General features: G+C 36.0%; 1 protein-coding gene across 3 annotated transcripts; it reads left to right on the top strand.

Annotated features, from left to right (window-relative positions):
• The first annotated feature begins 174 nt into the window (after positions 1-174).
• On the top strand, positions 175-16,145 carry LOC134248547 (SAFB-like transcription modulator). 3 transcript variants are annotated; one of them, XM_062730956.1, is made up of 19 exons: positions 175-246; positions 395-441; positions 1,515-1,629; positions 3,459-4,132; positions 4,169-4,323; positions 8,864-8,898; positions 9,028-9,113; positions 9,806-9,961; positions 10,693-10,768; positions 10,904-11,140; positions 11,270-11,526; positions 11,622-11,743; positions 11,990-12,106; positions 12,574-12,705; positions 13,087-13,308; positions 13,487-13,888; positions 14,045-14,170; positions 14,477-15,405; positions 15,518-16,145. In XM_062730956.1, exons 2-19 carry the CDS (start codon positions 400-402, stop codon positions 15,934-15,936), a joined length of 4,302 nt encoding a protein of 1,433 aa, XP_062586940.1. In that variant the 5' UTR covers positions 175-246; positions 395-399; the 3' UTR covers positions 15,937-16,145. The 3 variants fall into 3 exon arrangements, with proteins under 3 accessions (XP_062586940.1, XP_062586938.1, XP_062586939.1); XM_062730954.1 differs by having other exon boundaries at positions 3,459-4,323; XM_062730955.1 differs by lacking the exon at positions 175-246 and having other exon boundaries at positions 392-441; positions 3,459-4,323.
• The last annotated feature ends 995 nt before the right edge of the window (positions 16,146-17,140 follow it).

Here is a 17,140-nt window from a genome sequence, read left to right as displayed (position 1 = left end):
CCGAATAAAACTGGTACGAGTTAATTAAAAAAGTCATCCGATCCTCGAATTCAAAATGGCGGAGATTGATGGGAAAATGTTTTACTTGACTTGTTAGCTGCATTGCATAGAGCAGGCATCAAATTTGTTTATGCATTGACTGTTTAATACCTAGAATTTTAAACTGTTATCAAGGTATCAACCATTTTGTTTTCTGGGAGGGAAATTACGCTGTTTTTTAAAACCACTCGCCATCTTGCCTGGTAAGTAGTCTAATAGACGACAGTTTCACAAGTAGAAATAGAAGTTGTAAACAATAACCGACAATGTTCATTGGTTATTACTTAAATTACTGATATAGATTATTCAGATTGATTGATTTTTCGGGTAATCATATGTAACTTTAATTTAGCAGGAAAAATGGACAAAGCAGAAGACCTCCTACTTCTTGATGTGATTGAGGTGATGTTCTTACTCTACTTTTGATTTAATAATTGTAAAAGACGATTTAGTACAAGAATACTTTTAAATGGATATATCATTACTTGGAAAACAACAAGATCAATGTTTGTTAATCTCAGCGAGATGTCGTAGGGACTAAATATTTTGGTCTGGTGTCCATGGACATCTCAGCCTAGTGTCACACAAACTGATTGGGTTTCTTGCCCCTCTTTGTCCGCTTGTTTCAATCATTATGGGCTGAAATGAAATATCTGCCAGCTTCAACTTTTTTCCGTTGGACATCCTTTTAAGCAGTCTATCCCAAAAGCACCGGTCTGTCGGACAAAACAGGTGAAAATCTTATTGGTCCGATATAGTGACTACCGGTAGTAAAATCGGTCCGTTTGTCCGAGGTTTGTTTTGGTCGGGTTTTAAGTTATATAGTTCCTATTTCATCATATAGACGCTTTAACTAATAACAAAACACATTATTAAAAACGTTTCGTTGACTGTGATTGTTTTAAAACCTACTTCCGCCACAATGTCTCTTAAATATTTCGATGGGACACTGCCAGGAAAGAAAAAGAAACATTTCAGTTAATCTTTTAATGTGTTATCTGTTTATTGATTTATATGCTATGAAGTAACATCGTCATGATCAATATATGATAAAAGTTTTGGACCGGTGAAAATTCGTTTGGTCCTGTGAAATTGTGTTAACTGTCTGTCCGAATGTCCTGTGGCGATTTTTCTTTTTCGCGAAGACTGTTTAAGTTTCTATCACTATAAAACTTTTGTTTCTCAACTTTAACATATGTAAAAGGTTTAAATTCAACAAATTATAAAGTAACTGTTGTTGATTTTTCATAGAAATATCCCATTTGTTTAAACCTCTGATGCTAAAGAATTCCAGCTATAGTTTGCTCTGAATATTTCGTTCTACTAATATTTACTAAATAGAAATGAACCATAGTATTGTTTTGCAGTTGGATCTGTTAACAGATGGTTAATTGTGAAGTGCTTTGTTATTGCAATCAGTATGGCTCTTTATAATAAGCTTGAAGGGATTTTAAAGTATGTGTGTACATTGTCAGATGGATGATGAGGAGAGTTATCGTGATTTAATCGGAGTAGAAGACGGGATGGAGAGCGATCTGATAGAGACGGAGGACGGGACAGAGAGCGAGATGGTAGAGGAAGATAGTGACGGTAGGAGATTACTTGATGATAATGGCAGGATAAAATTAAAATTTACAGCAGAATAACTGTTTATAAAGAAAGAAAGGGTAAGATGGAAATCATAGAGCTTGTACCATAGGCAAGTTTACAGCATAGTAGGAATGAAGAGTCATAAATAATTGTTTTAGAAAAGAATGAAATTTTCTTCCTTCATTTCATTTTATACTTTGATTTTTTTGGGAAAAAAGTGAGTACATTTGAAATTAAACATCAAATTCTTCTGTGAGTTCTCATCTCTAGCCAAAAGGTAAAACAAACCAATTTTGTTCAAGAAATTTTACTCTTCTTATTTTGTTACTAAAAAGGTATATCTTTTGTTAAATGATAATAAATAATAGCATAAAAGATATACACATGAAGAATTTATGAAGATTGAGTGATCAGCTCTAGAAAACTAAAATGGACTGAACAAGAAAACACAATCATTGGACTTCCTGTGAGAAGATATAGTCTGAATTTTTCATGTGAAGACAAACAAGCCTGTGTAGTTGGATTGCTAGTTTTCGGGTAACCAGAGGAAAGCACTAAACAATGGAATGATTGGACGGTATTTTTATGACCATTTGTAAAGAAGTAAGAAATTTACCATATAATGATGGAAACAGAGAAAGAAACTGAACGTCAAATATGTCAAAGCTGTAAATCCCATTTGAACTTTATCACCCTGAGAGGCCTGATGATGTAATTTGACAATAAAAGAAGGGAGGAAAACCAGCAACATAGGGAACTCAATTTCTTCAGAAGAATACTAGGACCTATACATAGAGAAAATACAAACAATTCATGTCTCACTGCTGATAGAGGAATATTTCAGGTGTGATGTACCCACGGAAAACCACTGCCAAAACTGAATTATTGTGATCATTCGACATTGAATTATTAATTTTTGAAGATGGATTTTTCATAAAATAATTTCAAGGACAAGGACCTGTAAGATTTACAGTAAATTACAGAATAAAATGGATTGTATGACTTTGTTTCACGTTTTTCCATGAAGAAGGGTCCAGAAAGATGACTGAGCCATTAATATCAGTTAAAGTGTTTTAAAATTTGACAGTTTAAATGCTACCGAAAGAAGATAGGAGAAGTATTGAGTGTAATCCTTCTGAAGAACATTACAATAACACACATCAGACCTAAATACCAGTTTGCATGCAGTATTAATGATTTGTCAATTTGAGAAAGAAAATGTGGAAAGTGGTAAAAAAGATGAAGATGCCATAATAGGCAGACCAGTCCTCAAGCTTGAAATATTCAGTTGCGAACACAGACATCATGACATAATCATTTAACAAGGATTCTATGGAGGAAGTAAAAATACTCCCAGAAGAGAAAAGACGAGGGAGATTCACAGAATACATTATGATATAGGAACATTGATTACTCCAAGTATTGAATATATATACATTTGTGCATTTCTACTGTCCAATGATGATTTCAGCCTGGAACTTGAAAGATTTGATAAAAAAGAACTATTTTTTCAGTCTCCAATTTAGCATTCAATTATTCAACCTGAAATGACAAGTATCCATAGAATGAAGAAAAAAAACTTTCCAGAGGAAAACATGAAACCCAAGAATTGATCTGTTTAATTCAATTTGGAGCAATAAATTATCAATTCTAAACTTTTGTATATGTTTCTTACAGCTATTCTTTCTTCACATATCTGCCTTCTGCCTGTCCTTCTACTTAATTTTCTTCAGTACATAGTTTTATTGGCTTAAGCTCATGGAATGTCAATTTATTGGGTGAAATAAGTCAAATATTACATTAATGCATACTTCTGTTTTGGACAACAGTGACCCAGGAATCACGAGATGACATCAGTGAATCTTTGGATGTGTATGTGGATGATACGCAGAACGACCTAGATGCAGATATCAAGGACAGCAAGAAAACTGTTAGTAGTAGCAGTGATAGCAATAAGTCCAGCCACAAAGATGAGAAGTCCAAGCAGAAGTCCAGCGGTTCCAGTGGGCAAAAGTCCAGCAGCTCTAGTGCGCAAAAGTCCAGCAGTACAAGCAAGGACAAATCTGGAAGCTTCAGTAGACAAAATTCTGATGGACAAAAATCCAGGGAGAGAATAAGCAGCACCAACAGAATAAAATCCGAAATCACTAGTATTCACAAAGCTAGCAGCAGCAGACGAAAATGTGGAAGTGATGACCAAAAGGCTGAAGGTAGCAGTAAGCAGAGATCCAGAGTACTTGGGCAGAAAATAAATGGTAGCAAAATACAGAAGTCCAGTGGTAGTGGGCAGAAACCAAGCAGTAGTGGGCAGAAGTCAAGTAGTAGTAGGCAGAAGTCAAGCAGTAGTGAGCAGAAGTCAAACAGTAGTGGGCAGAAGTCAAGCAGTAGTGACAGTAGACAGAAATCTAGCAGTGGTAGCAGTATGCAAAAGTCTGGAAGTAGTAACAAATCAGGAACTGGCAGTACACAGAAAGGTAGCAGTAGTGGACAGGCATCTAGCAGTGTAAGCAGCAGGCAGAAATCTAGCAGTGGGCAGAAGTCTAGCAGTGGGCAGAAGTCTAACAGTGGGCAGAAATCTAACAGTGGGCAGAAGACTAGCAGTGGGCAGAAGTCTAACAGTGGGCAGAAGCAAAGTAGCAGTCATCAAAAGGAGGAGAAAGACGGGAAGACAGACAACCAAGTTTCCAGTAAAAGGTTGGGTTTGTCAAGATCAGTTTAGATTTCTCATTTTACTTAAACTTAATTGAAGTGTTCCAATAATTCAAAACGATGATCATGTTAAGAAAAATTTGCTATGTAGAATATAGGATTGTAGGTAAAGTTTACATTGTAATCTATATTCATTGTACATTTGTATTTAATCGACAAATGCAGAAAAATGGGAAGTCACATTTCAGTAGTGTTTGGTGAAGTGACATAAGAAAAATATTAATTTATTTAAAGCGTAAAGATGTGACATCTCTTTATTGAACCCTTTGTCTTTGATAATCGGAGTAGGTGTGAACTCTGGGCTAAGTATATACGGAATGTAAGATATATACTTGTAATAAATAATCACCATCTTGAAGAAAGAGCCTGACATTGGATAGACAACAAAGGTCAAAGTGAAAATTGTGTACAAGAAATCTTCAATAGCCTTTTAGTTTGCAATGACAAGTTACAAACTTTGGAGTGCCTTCAGATGACGTTGTTCAGTTCATTCTACACTTCACTCCAACAAGTTCTAGACTAGTAATATTCTCTGCAAGCACCGGTTGAACATCTACCTTAAAGCCGGATTGATTGGTGTAAAGAAACAGAAAATAGATATAAAGAAAAAGAGAAGTATACTGAAAAAATTGATGGACTTAACCAAAAAAAAAAAAAGGATGGACTGATTTGCAAGACATCAGATGTAAGAAATTTGGGCTTTTTCTAGAAAAAGGTTTTGGGTATTTAAAGAAATGTCCTGTATAGAAGGGGAAAGTGTGCTTTGTAGTTGGTAATTTGCTGTATGAGAAAAAGAGAAATCAACTAAACAAGAAGCAAAAATTCAAGAAATGCAGGCTTGTTGACGTATAGAAGGAAGATTGTCAAGACTATAAATGGCAGAAAAGGTTTTTACAGGGTGATGACTCGCATAAGGTAAAGGCAGGATTACTGGGCAGATTTGCCATTTCCTTATTCCAGTTAAATTCAAGTCAGAGTCAGATAATGATTCATGATAATGATTCATTTACAAGAAAATGCAGGTTTACTGGGTAATGATATCCTCTGCAGGAAAAAGCAGGATTACTGGGTAGAATTGTAACTTCCTTCTAGTTCAATTCAAAGGATGGAGTGAGATATTAGAAATTACATTACATCATACCTAAGGTTCTTTGCTTTCAGTCATCCAGAGTGTACTTATTTCAGCTTTTTAAGTTTGTTGTAGCAATGGGACAGAAAGACTTTCTAAGTCATGGGGGCTTCATTCATTTTCCCCATGGATAGAATACCAGTCAATTGTATGTAATTTCAAGCATTAGTAGTCACCATTTTAAGCTGGTTGGACTGAGACAATGCAGAGAAAGTAAGTTGAGCACAGACGCAAAACAACCTCATCACTTCCTAGAAAGGATTTGAAGCATTTTTCATTAGTTGCCAAACATCTATGACCACTGAATCATTGATGCCACATCTGTAGGAATTGCTACAAATGGAAAAATAGATGGAATGAAAAATCAGTCAAGTGCTGTATCTGGACTTTGATTCAATTTCAGGTCAGTTTAGTCTTATGATGTGTAGAAAACCCAGACAGCCATAAACAGCAAGGTACTTTAGTTGTAAACAGATTATTTAGATAATGATTATCATCCATTTACAATCATTATAATACAGAACCTAGCTTCACTCTTTACCAGAGAAGTTGATTATAGCCTGTAATGTGGAGATTACCTTCTTTGTCTATGCAGAAGGGACCAGTATTATTCACCTGCTTAAATTATGAAGTGTATGTCTTATAGCTTTGATGTAGAGATGATTATTTTTTCATCAGTGTATGGTATGAAGCAGTTCTTATCATCAACAATCCCAGAAAAATCATCCTTATTCACCAAACCTATTGTGTGGAGGTTATCCTTAATTAGTACCAAATGATGTAGAAAGGATCCTTATTCACCAACCTATGACAAAGAGATGATCCTCTTCAACCAAACAATGATGTGGAAGTAATCTTAAGTGACCAGGTTATAATGTAGACATGATTCTTCTCAGCCAGTTTATGATTTGGAAGAAATCTTTATCAACAAGACCATAATGTAGAGGTGATCTTTACTCAAAAAAAAAATTGTTTGATATAGAAATGATCCTTACTAGTCTTTTGTGTAGAGTTGATTGTAATCACCAGCCTGTAATGTAGGGATGATCCTAAATCACCGAGATGATTTGAAAGCAATCCTTCTCAACCAGCCTATAAGGAAGTGATCTTTATTAATATTCCATAATAAAGAGATGATCCTAACTCACAAACCTATCTTGTAGAGGTGATCCTCATAAACCAACCCCTATTGTAAAGGTGATCCTTATCATTCAGCCACTGATGTAGAAGTGATCCTTAGTCAACCACTTATGATGTAGAGATGACACTTATCATGACGTGTAAGTGATTCTTAATCAACAAGCTGTAATGTAGGATGATCCTTATCAACCAGTCTTTGATGTTGAGATGATCCTTAATCAACAACGTATAATATAGACTGAAGTGATCCTTATCAACCAGTCATTGATGATCAGAGGATCCTTAATTAAAAACCAATGATAAGAGATGATCCTCATTAACCAAATTATGGTGTAGAAGTGATTCTTAGTAACAATATATGATGTAGAGGTGATCCTTAATTAACAACCTATGATGTAGGATAATTCTTATCAACCAATCCATTGATATGAAAATGATCCTTATTAACCAGCTTTTGATGTGGAAGTGATCCTTAACAACTTATGATGTAGGATGATCCTTATCAACCAGCCTATGATGTTTAGATAATCCTGATCAACCAGCTTATGATGTTTAAATAATCCTTATCAACCAGCCTATGATGTTTAGATAATCCTGATCAACCAGCTTATGATGTTTAAATAATCCTTATCAACCAGCCTATGATGTTTAGATAATCCTGATCAACTAGCCTATGATATTTAAATAATCCTTATCAACCAGCCTATGATGTGGAGATGATCCTTAGCAACCAACCTATGTTGTGGAGATGAATCTTATCGGCCAGCCTATGCTGTGGAGATGATCCTGATCAACCAGCCTATGATGTTTAGATAATCCTGATCAACCAGCCTATGATGTTTAGATAATCTTGATCAACCAGCCTATGATATTTAGATAATCCTTATCAACCAGCCTATAATGTGGAGATGATCCTTCACCACTGCATGTCATGCAAATGATCCTTATCAATAAGCCTGTGAGGAACAGCTAAACCTATGATATAGGAGTTGTTTATTTTCATTATTCTCTATTATGAAAGTGATCCTCATTCACCAGCCTATGCCTGCAATGATACAAATTCACCATCTCAAGACATAGAGATAATTATTACCCTTCATTATGTTAATGCGAGATAATATTTTTTGGCCAATGTTTGCTTTTCCCACTTCTATCATTTTATGTAGAGGAGATCCAGTCCAACACAAACATTGTACCTTGGCTACTGATTTATTTAAATTTTATAATCTTTAATCTGTGTAGAGAAAACTTGATAAGTGTAATGAACATGTGGGAAATGGTGCAGTTTCAGATGAATTTGAAAAGGCATATCTCAACACAAAATTGCAAAGAAGTATGGCTAAGAATGAAAACATTTTCATAATAATGTATATTTAGCTGCTGTTAAAAAGGAAGATGGGAAAATCTCTGCATTGATATTTTAAGTTAACCATAGCTGCATTGGAGGAGGATACTCAAAGCTTTGAAATCATATGCTAAGAGATTATTGAGGGAATCCCTTGTAGGAGTATTTGTGACTTGCTGCTTCTGAAGTGATCTGAACTTATCACAGTTTCAAAAGGAGGATACAATAAGATGTTTGCTTGGTTGTTGATTGTACTTGTTATGTCTTTTTCAGTTTCCTGAGGCTATAAAATGTTAAGGGAATTTTTCTTTATTCCAGTAGATTTGCCAAGAATAATTGATTTTAATAAGTTCCCTAATGTGGTCAGTAAACGTCTTACACAAAGAATTTACTGAGATGGAAAGGATTAGGCCATTTAGCTAGCGTTTGGTAAAATTTGACACATTTGGATGATAAATCCTATATGTAGAGATGTAATACACAAAAGTATTCAAGCCGTCACGCCTATTTATTGTGGATTGATGTAGGTGACACTCTGCAGAGTCAGGCAGTGATTGAACAGGCCAGGCTTCTAATTACCTTCAGAAGTTAACCTTAAAGCTGATGAAAAAAATAGATTCTTTACAAAATCTGAAATGAAAGGAGAATGACTTTAGGTGAAAGATCCCTTTGGAAGCTCGCAACATATGGAAGAAACATGTAGCAAGATCTGTTTGTCAATAAACCACATTGTGCTGCAGGTGATGAAAATTTGATTCAGATTATAACTTGCCCTCTTGAAGTTGAGATATATTCCAACTGATCAATTAGATACTTATTTTATTGAATCTATCTTAAAGCAGGATATTAAATGAGTAATACCGGTATGTTTGTAGCCAGTTAAATAATCTGTTGTTACCCATATTTTTCAGTTCCACATCGAAGGATTCAAAAAAGGCTGTTCCGGGTAATGATTTTATTTTTATATTAGAAAATTTTTAAAATAGTTTATAATGAGCAGAAATTTTATCCTTTTAAAAAAAGATATCCTTAGATATTGACTCCACCCAGATAATTTATTATATTTTTCCTATAGCTCCTTCATGTAATCTATGGGTCAGTGGAATTGCTTCATCTACGAGGGCCAATGATCTAAAAGCGCTGTTCAGCAAACATGTTAAGGTAATGTTGTTTTCTTAAATTTTTAGATTAAAGACCTTTTTTTAAATCTTTATCTAAACGATAAGAGTTTTAAATATCTGTGATAGTAATACTAGTATGAGTATCCATTGCAGAAAGAAATCTGAAAATTTTTATCTGAGAAAGGTGGTAAAATGAAGATATTTTTATAGTCTGTTTTATTTTATATAATTATATAATGTCTAACAGAAAAATAAATATTTGTTTCAAGTAAGCAGACCTGGTATAAGAATAGCCTTAGGCCTACTATTTTTTTTTTTAATTTCAAAAAAAAAAATTAACAAATATTTCTGAAGCTAGAGAAAATATAAATCGATTTATAGTTCCCCCCTAAATCTGAATAATTTTTTATAAGATAAATTTATAATTATAAAATGCCTTGATAAAAAAACTTTTTATTATGGAACTATTTGGATACATTTGCTAAGAAAAAGTGGTTACTACAACACGGAACTGATTTATTGTGTTGCATTTCTTTGTGTGTGTTTTAAAAACTTAAACTTAATAATGTCTTATGTACAGATACTTCAAAAAATGTTGGTGAAGTTTTATTTTTCTAGTATCCAAAATGGACATGGGGGCTATCTCATCATACCCTATTATAAAGAGACCAGAATTTTTTAACAATATGGATAACATGAAGGACGTTGTTTAAAAGCTTCGTTATAAATTAGGTTGTGGCAGCTAAAATAATGACCAATGCCAAAAGTCCAGACAGCAGCTGTTTTGGTTACATTATTCTATCATCTATTGGGGACGCCAAGACCTGTATCCAGAGTCTGCACAAGACAGAACTGAATGGCAGCACGATCAGTGTAACGTTTGATAAGGTAGGAAAACAGTCTATACAATAGACAATTTAACAAATTATGACGTTCTGAAATATATTGTATCATATATACATGTATTAGCTCAGTTTCTATCATTTTCTGTACTCTTTCACATAAAACTTATGCTAAATGTGTTGTTATAACCACATATCCACATACTGTATATGAAACTTCCAAGAATGTTAAGGAATCACTGTTAGTTTGTTTGGTATGCCAGGGCATCAACAATAGTTTGAATCATGGGAATATTTGCTTCGCCTGTTATGCATAAGTTAACCCATGTTTCCAACTATTGTTGATGTCCCTGACATACCAAACAAACTGTTTACCGGTAGACAGTGATTCCTTATATTTACCAGTACATTTTATTGTGAAATAAAACTGAAATTTAGATAATCCCCGCCCACTGATGTCAAACATGAAGACAGATGCACAATATCTATATGCATATTAGGCCTCCTTAGGCCCTGACCTTTCACTTGACAAAATTTACATTCCAGTTGAATTATCAAGAAACCAGTTCACCCCACTCTTAAAGAGCTATCACAGAGAAAACAAATAGAGGTGGAAATATTGACAAATATTTGCAAAATTTGACACTGAGCAGCTACCGGTAGTTGAGCAGTTCAAGGAGTTTTATATTTAGCATCTTAGGGGTTTTTTCTTAGCCCTCTGATCTTAAACACATCATGTATGAATAAAGTTTAAGTATTAACTTAATTTTACTTCAGCCAAAGCCAGAATCAGCCCCAGCTGATAAAAGTGTAGAATCCAAGTCACCAAGCAAGAAAGAACCTGCTGACAAATGTAAGAGTTTCTACAGCTTTGTTAAGGGGGGTTTATACACAGAATTATTATTTACAGTGTGCATACCATATTGATAAAAACTCAGTATGTTGATTAGATATAAACATATTTTAATAAGGAAGAAATATTTTTTAGCCAAAGAAACTTCTGGTAAGTCTGTACCAAAGCCAACCAGCAGTAAGACTAAACTAAGCAAACCAGGTTCTGTAGCAAAGTCAAAGGTCAGTGATGTCAAAGGTCAGACCAAGCCAGCTAAGAAGGGCAGCAGTGAAGTAGACAAAAAGTCAAGTGAGACTGAGAAATCCAAAACAACAAACAAATCGAAGGACACCAAGAGTAAAGCATCGGAGGGGAAAAAGATGATTTCCACAGGTTTGTACAATGAATTAGCATTGTGCACATGTTTAAATAGAAAGATTTAATAATTAGATTAACAAAATTTCCTTTCTTATAAAACAGTGACCATAAAGATGTAAGCTAAGTGGTAAATTGTTTTTGTAGAGAAAAAATCAACTGGAGAAAAGAAAAATGATGTTAAACGTTCTAACATCATCTCTCTTAAAAGCAAAGGTAATGAAAAGAAATACAAGTCCTTAAAGGACAAAAGTCTGACCAATGATAAAGGCGAGAAGCCTCGGCGAATTATCCACCTGAACAGACCGGAGACGAACAGACGTGGGTGGCAGTCGGGCTGGATGAGGAATCACAGAATCGGCTACTTTAAATCCCGCAATGTCATGTCCTACTCCTCCGATCAGGTATATAGCTCTGAACTTTAAAAATATCGCTATATGGTTCATCAAAATTTAAACAGCAAAGGAAAATTGTATTTAATTAATTATTTCTATTGTAGCAACGCAGAATGTCACCTTTCCGTACCCATAATGTGGTGGACAAAAGTCGACGTCTGAAAGATCTTCACATCAAACAAAGAGAGGAGGCTTACAAATTAGAGCAAGAGCGGGAGCAGATCAGGTAAGATAACTCTTCAAATCGGTAATAAAGATCAGATACCCTCTAACAAGTAACAAGAAGGGAGCAGATCAGGTGAGATAACTCTTAAAATCAGTAACAAGGGTCACATAACAAAAGAGGGAGGGTATCAGATACCCCTCCTGTAATGTGAGGAGACTGTTTGAGTGAATGATTTTACTTTTTAAGTGAAGTGATTTAGTGTTGCTAGTGTTGAAGTTATATTATTGGGCCGATATCATGTTACAGACGAGCGACAGAGGAGATGGAGTGGAGGAAGCAGCAGGAACAGATTCGTCTGGAGCAGCTGGATCTGGAGCGACGCGAGCGAGAGTGGGAGGAACAGAGGCTGTTGGAACAGATCAGGTGAGAACAGGGGCTGCTGGAACAGATCAGGTGACAATGCTCTATTTGGAACAGGCTTTAAAGACCCCCTTTTTTTTAACCGTATGGTTACCTGAGGAGGGGGAGTGGTCGAAGTAACAATGGTGTTATTTACTTGGAGACCCCCATGTGATTACTCTCCGATTGGAACACGCTTTTAGGGGAAAGATCTGTATTCAATTGCACATGTATTGATTTTAAAATCACTAATTAAGATAAACTTGCAATACTGCTAATCAATAATTTCAGTATTATTTTTTGCAATACTTGATTTTGTGTACTCAGTGATAGTAAAGAATTTCATTTTATAATCATTTACAAGTTATTAATTTTTGCATATACCCTGTCCTACAAATTACCAAAGCACTTTTTCCTGATAAAATGTGATTAACAGTACACTGATGTGTTTTTAAAAGTGAGAGTTGTGTGAGTGTTACACTCTGTTACAGACTAGAGGAAGAGGAAAGACTGAGGTTTGAGGAAGAACAGAGGATTGCAGAGTTTGAGGAGGAACAGCGACGTCTGGCCGAGGAAGAAATCAGGATCAGGGAGGCCGAGAGGATGCAGTTTATGGAACCAGTGTAAGTTAAAGGCTTCTTAGATCTTAAACTCAATCATTGCCTTTGTTTATATTCTAGGCAGTCTGACACCCTGTCTATTCTAACATAAAAATTTACTCCAAATGCATGTCAAATTACGAAAGTTTCACTGGACAGTAGAACAGGCTGATAATGAAGTGTCAGGGACAGACAATATTGTTTCATTATAAGTGTAATTTGTTATATCCATCAATTGTACAGTATATTTTAAAGTCAAGGGGAATGAAATCACTTTGCTATAAGTGTCAATTCATTACAAGTGTGTTCATTATAAGTGTGTTTGACTGTTTTATCGAAATTACTAGGTATAATTTTAAAGAATTATTAAAAAAAAACAAAACATGATTTCTCTTTACTTTAAAGATTCAATGATCAAGACAGATTTGTGGAGAATAGATGGTCACCTCATGGTGGGGACAGATTCAGGGGCCCAGGGGATTCCCCTGATGACAGATCTAGAGGTCACCATGGAGATGACCTGAGGGGTTACAGGTCACACCATGATGAGAGAAGGCATCGAGACAGAAGAAGTGCTGAAAAGTATGAGGCAAAGAGGAAAGAAGAAAGGGAACGAGAAAAACAAAGGTGAAGATAAAGATATCATACTTGTATATTTTTATGTTTTCCATCCACGATAGGATCTAAATCTGTATTTATGGGAAAATGAGAATTATGTCTAAATGTACTGAATATTCTACTCATATGTAACTCTTCAGTATTCAATATCAATGAATCTGAGATGATTTTTATCTACTTTAAACAGGAAAGAAAAAGAGCGTCATGAAAGAGAACGAAGGGAGAGAGAGAAAAGAGAGAAAGAACGACAAGAACAGCTGGAAAGAGAAAGACAGGAGAGAGAACAGCGGGAGCGAGAACGTCGGGAACAGGAAGAGCGGGAGAGGGAGAGACTAGAGCAAGAGAGACGGGAGAGGGAGCGTCTGGAGCAGGAAAGACGAGAGAGGGAGAGACTAGAACAGGAAATGAAGGAACGAGAACGACGCGACAGAGAGAGGCTAGAGAAAGAACGACAGGAACGACTGAGACTGGAGAAGGAAAAGGAGGCCCAGGAGAAAGAGAAACTAGAGCTCGCAGAACGCGTCAAACAGCTGGAGAGAGAGAACGAAGAAATACGACATAAAGAAAACAAGATCAAGGAAGAACTGAGGTGAGTTACATATTGGTTTAAAAAGCTATGAAATTAACTCTCTCATACCACCAGTATGTTCAAACATTTTACAGGATTTCATTCTGCAGATTTTGGTGTAGATCAATAGAGTTGATAATCAGTAAATTTTTTTGATTTTTCGTGTTATTTTGTCAGACTTGAAAAGGAGGAACATGAGAGGATAAAGAGGGATTCATTAAAAAGATCTTATGAGCCTCGAGGTCACCGTGATGATTATCCAGCCCCCGTGAAGCGACAGCCTGATAATAGATACAGCTCCCAGTAAGTAACACAGGCGCGGCTATTAGTGTCCACAGCTAAATAATTATGTTGTCTTGTTTGTCTTGTAATCTGTCACAATTTTATTTAACACCATAATGAGTCTGTTTTCAAAGATAAATTTTATGTTTGCTATAATTTTGGGTCTGGGAGTTAGCAGTCAGTTGGTAAAGATTTTTCAAAGTTTGTGAATTCTTTAGTGTTGCATGATGAAATAGCATTATTTGCCATGTTATGACTTAGCTTACAATTTTTGGGTTAATAACATAAAACTATGAAAAAATGTGTCAATGCTTTCCAATTTTTTAGTGTGGGTAAAACTTACAACAACTACCAGGCTCCTGACCCCCAGAGACGAAGCTATGAGCACTCGGAGGACCACCGAGAGGTTTATCTGGAGCGCAGGGATGTCCCCTACAACAAAGACCAGGGGGACTATGATGAAAGGGAGAGGTACAATAAGTTTGTAGGAGAAAGGACCGTCACAGTGTACCGTAAATTTGACGATCAATACGACCACGGCAGAAATACTGACACTGCAGCGGCTGATGGATATGACCACACTAAACGTAACTATAATAGAGGCTCTACGGGAGGATATGACCGCACTAAAAATGACTACAACAGAAATAGTGGTACAGCAGCTTCTGGTGGGTACGACCGTACTAAGAATGACTATAACAGGGACTATGATAGACAGTACAATCTCCCTAATAACACTGATCGTAACAGAGACGCCAGAGCATCACAGTCCTCTAAAAGCCATGCCAGCTACGATCGACCAAGGAGTGACAGCAGAAATGAGGCTAGAGGTTCAAGTTATGGAAAAGGTCATGGGTCAAGTGGCAGTCACAGCTATGGAAAAGGGTTTGATTCTAGTGGCAGTCAGGGTTATGGGAAAGGTTATGATTCTGACCACAGTCACAACAGGAATAAAAGTGATGTGAAAAAGGAGTATAGTGATTACAAATCCTCAAATAAAAGACAAACATATAAAGCTCATGAGGACTCTGACAAAAACAAGGGCAGCACTGACAGAAAAACTGTTCCTAAAGGTCGGTCTACTGATGACTTGTGGAGGAATGCTGGGTACGGAAAGACAGAAGACCGAGATGGCAACAGTTATGGTGGATCATCGAGCAACAAAGGGGCAGCAGATAACTACCCAGGCAGCAATACACAGTCAACATGGTCCCAGAGGGGACGCAACTCCTCAACAGCACCAAACCCCAGAACAGGTAAAAGTCCATGTGTTGTAAAGAACAATTTTCAATGTATGTCAAGATTTTTCTAGGCCAGAAAATAATGATAAAATTTTGTACATTGAAATTTTTCTTTTCGTACATGTAGGTGGTGATTATCAACACAATCAAAATGCACCTGCCATAAAAACTGAGAAAGGCCCATCAGTGTGGGGGAGTGGAGCGGGCTACACAGGACAGAGCAGTTCACTGCCACAGACCAGAATGACTGCATCATTTGGCAGCAATGACCGGATGAACTCGGGTAATATCCAGGACTTGCCAGTACAACAACAGACGGTGATGTTCCAGGATAGCCGGCTGGGCAATCCTCCATCGAGTGTACCTTACCCAATGATGACGATACCCCACAGGAATTCTGGACCCAACATGATGCCACCCCCTAATGCTGCCATTATCCCCCAACCCCAGCCCTCACTGGGCATCATCCGCCCCCAGGATCAGAGCGTTCAGCCTGGATTTGTTAACGTGACTTATAAGTATTACACACCAGGCAGGCCATACTAAATAATGGTGTATTAAGGATACTGTGTTTTAGCAGATGTTGTGATTGTTTTGTCTTAATTTCTTGATTTTACGTTTTATGAAAAGAATGGAGTGATGGACAAGAATTTCTACTTAAAACTCCTGATACCTACGTATATATCATGATAAAATTAACAGCTAATTATAAAGAAGATTTAGCTGAACACAAATAAAAATCTAAAATTTAAGAATGTGTGTTTCTAAAATTTAAGAATGTGTGTTTCTAAGAAACAAGTGTGTGTACATTATTTATTTCCTGAAACTATTCGGCAACAATGCTGCAAAGAAACAAGTGCTACATGCATGTACATGTATTTATTTCCTAATCAGTATATTTATCACAATGGCAACAATGCATTGTCAAGAAATAAATATAATAGTTAAAGGTTTGACTTGAGAATATAGTCTGTATATAGGGCCGATAGAAAATGTAACTTCTTATTAATATGGCCACAGCTTTTCCCCAGGACACTGAATTAAATTGAATTTGCACTACCTGGAGATGCTTGTATGAAAATGGCTATTCATGATCCTGTTGTTCTATAGAAGGAAGAATTTAAAGTTTCTTATGCCTCCCTCTGAAAAATAGGGGCACTCGTCTGTTGACAAAGTTTTCCTCCCACTGCTTGACAGACATCAAACTTTAATTATGTCAGAAGGAGTAGAAGACTCCATTTTATTTCAAGGTCAATGAACAGAAGTGCTTTAGATATAGGAACATGTTGTACACTCAAAAACTTGAGCATCAAACTTGCTACACTTGTCCCCACTGAAAGGTAGATTATCCTTATTGATTTTCAATGTCACTCTAGCTGTCTAAGGATGTGAGAATATCGTATGCTCTTGTCTCATTTTAATGTATCTTGAAAGGAAAAAGAAGGAAAAAACAAGAGACTGGTAGTGTACATTTATTTTTGTTCAAATCGTAATAGGAAGGGATTAAAACTGATCTTTAAACTTGACATGTATAGAAATGATTTAATACACGAGTCTGCAGGCATGTATGCTGATGCAGAACTAGAAACTCCCATGTAATTCAGGTGAGTATTAAACCCATGGTCCTCTTTGGGATTTTTGTTTTTGATTGTATTACATAATTATAGTTGTAAAAATGATTTGTTATAATTGATTTAACCTCACATTCTACACTGAACAATGATTCTTGTATGTTCTGTCTTTGCCATCA

The sequence above is a fragment of the Saccostrea cucullata genome, unplaced genomic scaffold, assembly GCF_032062105.1.
Source record: "Saccostrea cucullata isolate Sc308-1 unplaced genomic scaffold, CSIRO_AGI_Scuc_v1 ctg55, whole genome shotgun sequence".
NCBI lineage: Eukaryota > Metazoa > Mollusca > Bivalvia > Ostreida > Ostreidae > Saccostrea > Saccostrea cuccullata.
This window is presented reverse-complemented; position numbering and strand designations above follow the sequence as displayed.

Coding starts and splice junctions, on each gene's coding strand:
- LOC134248547 (XM_062730954.1), top strand. CDS start 400: ATGGACAAAGCAGAAGACCTCCTACTTCTTGATGTGATTGAG. Junction 9,962..10,692: donor TCAGTGTAACGTTTGATAAG/GTAGGAAAACAG, acceptor ATTTTACTTCAG/CCAAAGCCAGAATCAGCCCC. Junction 13,889..14,044: donor AAGATCAAGGAAGAACTGAG/GTGAGTTACATA, acceptor TTATTTTGTCAG/ACTTGAAAAGGAGGAACATG.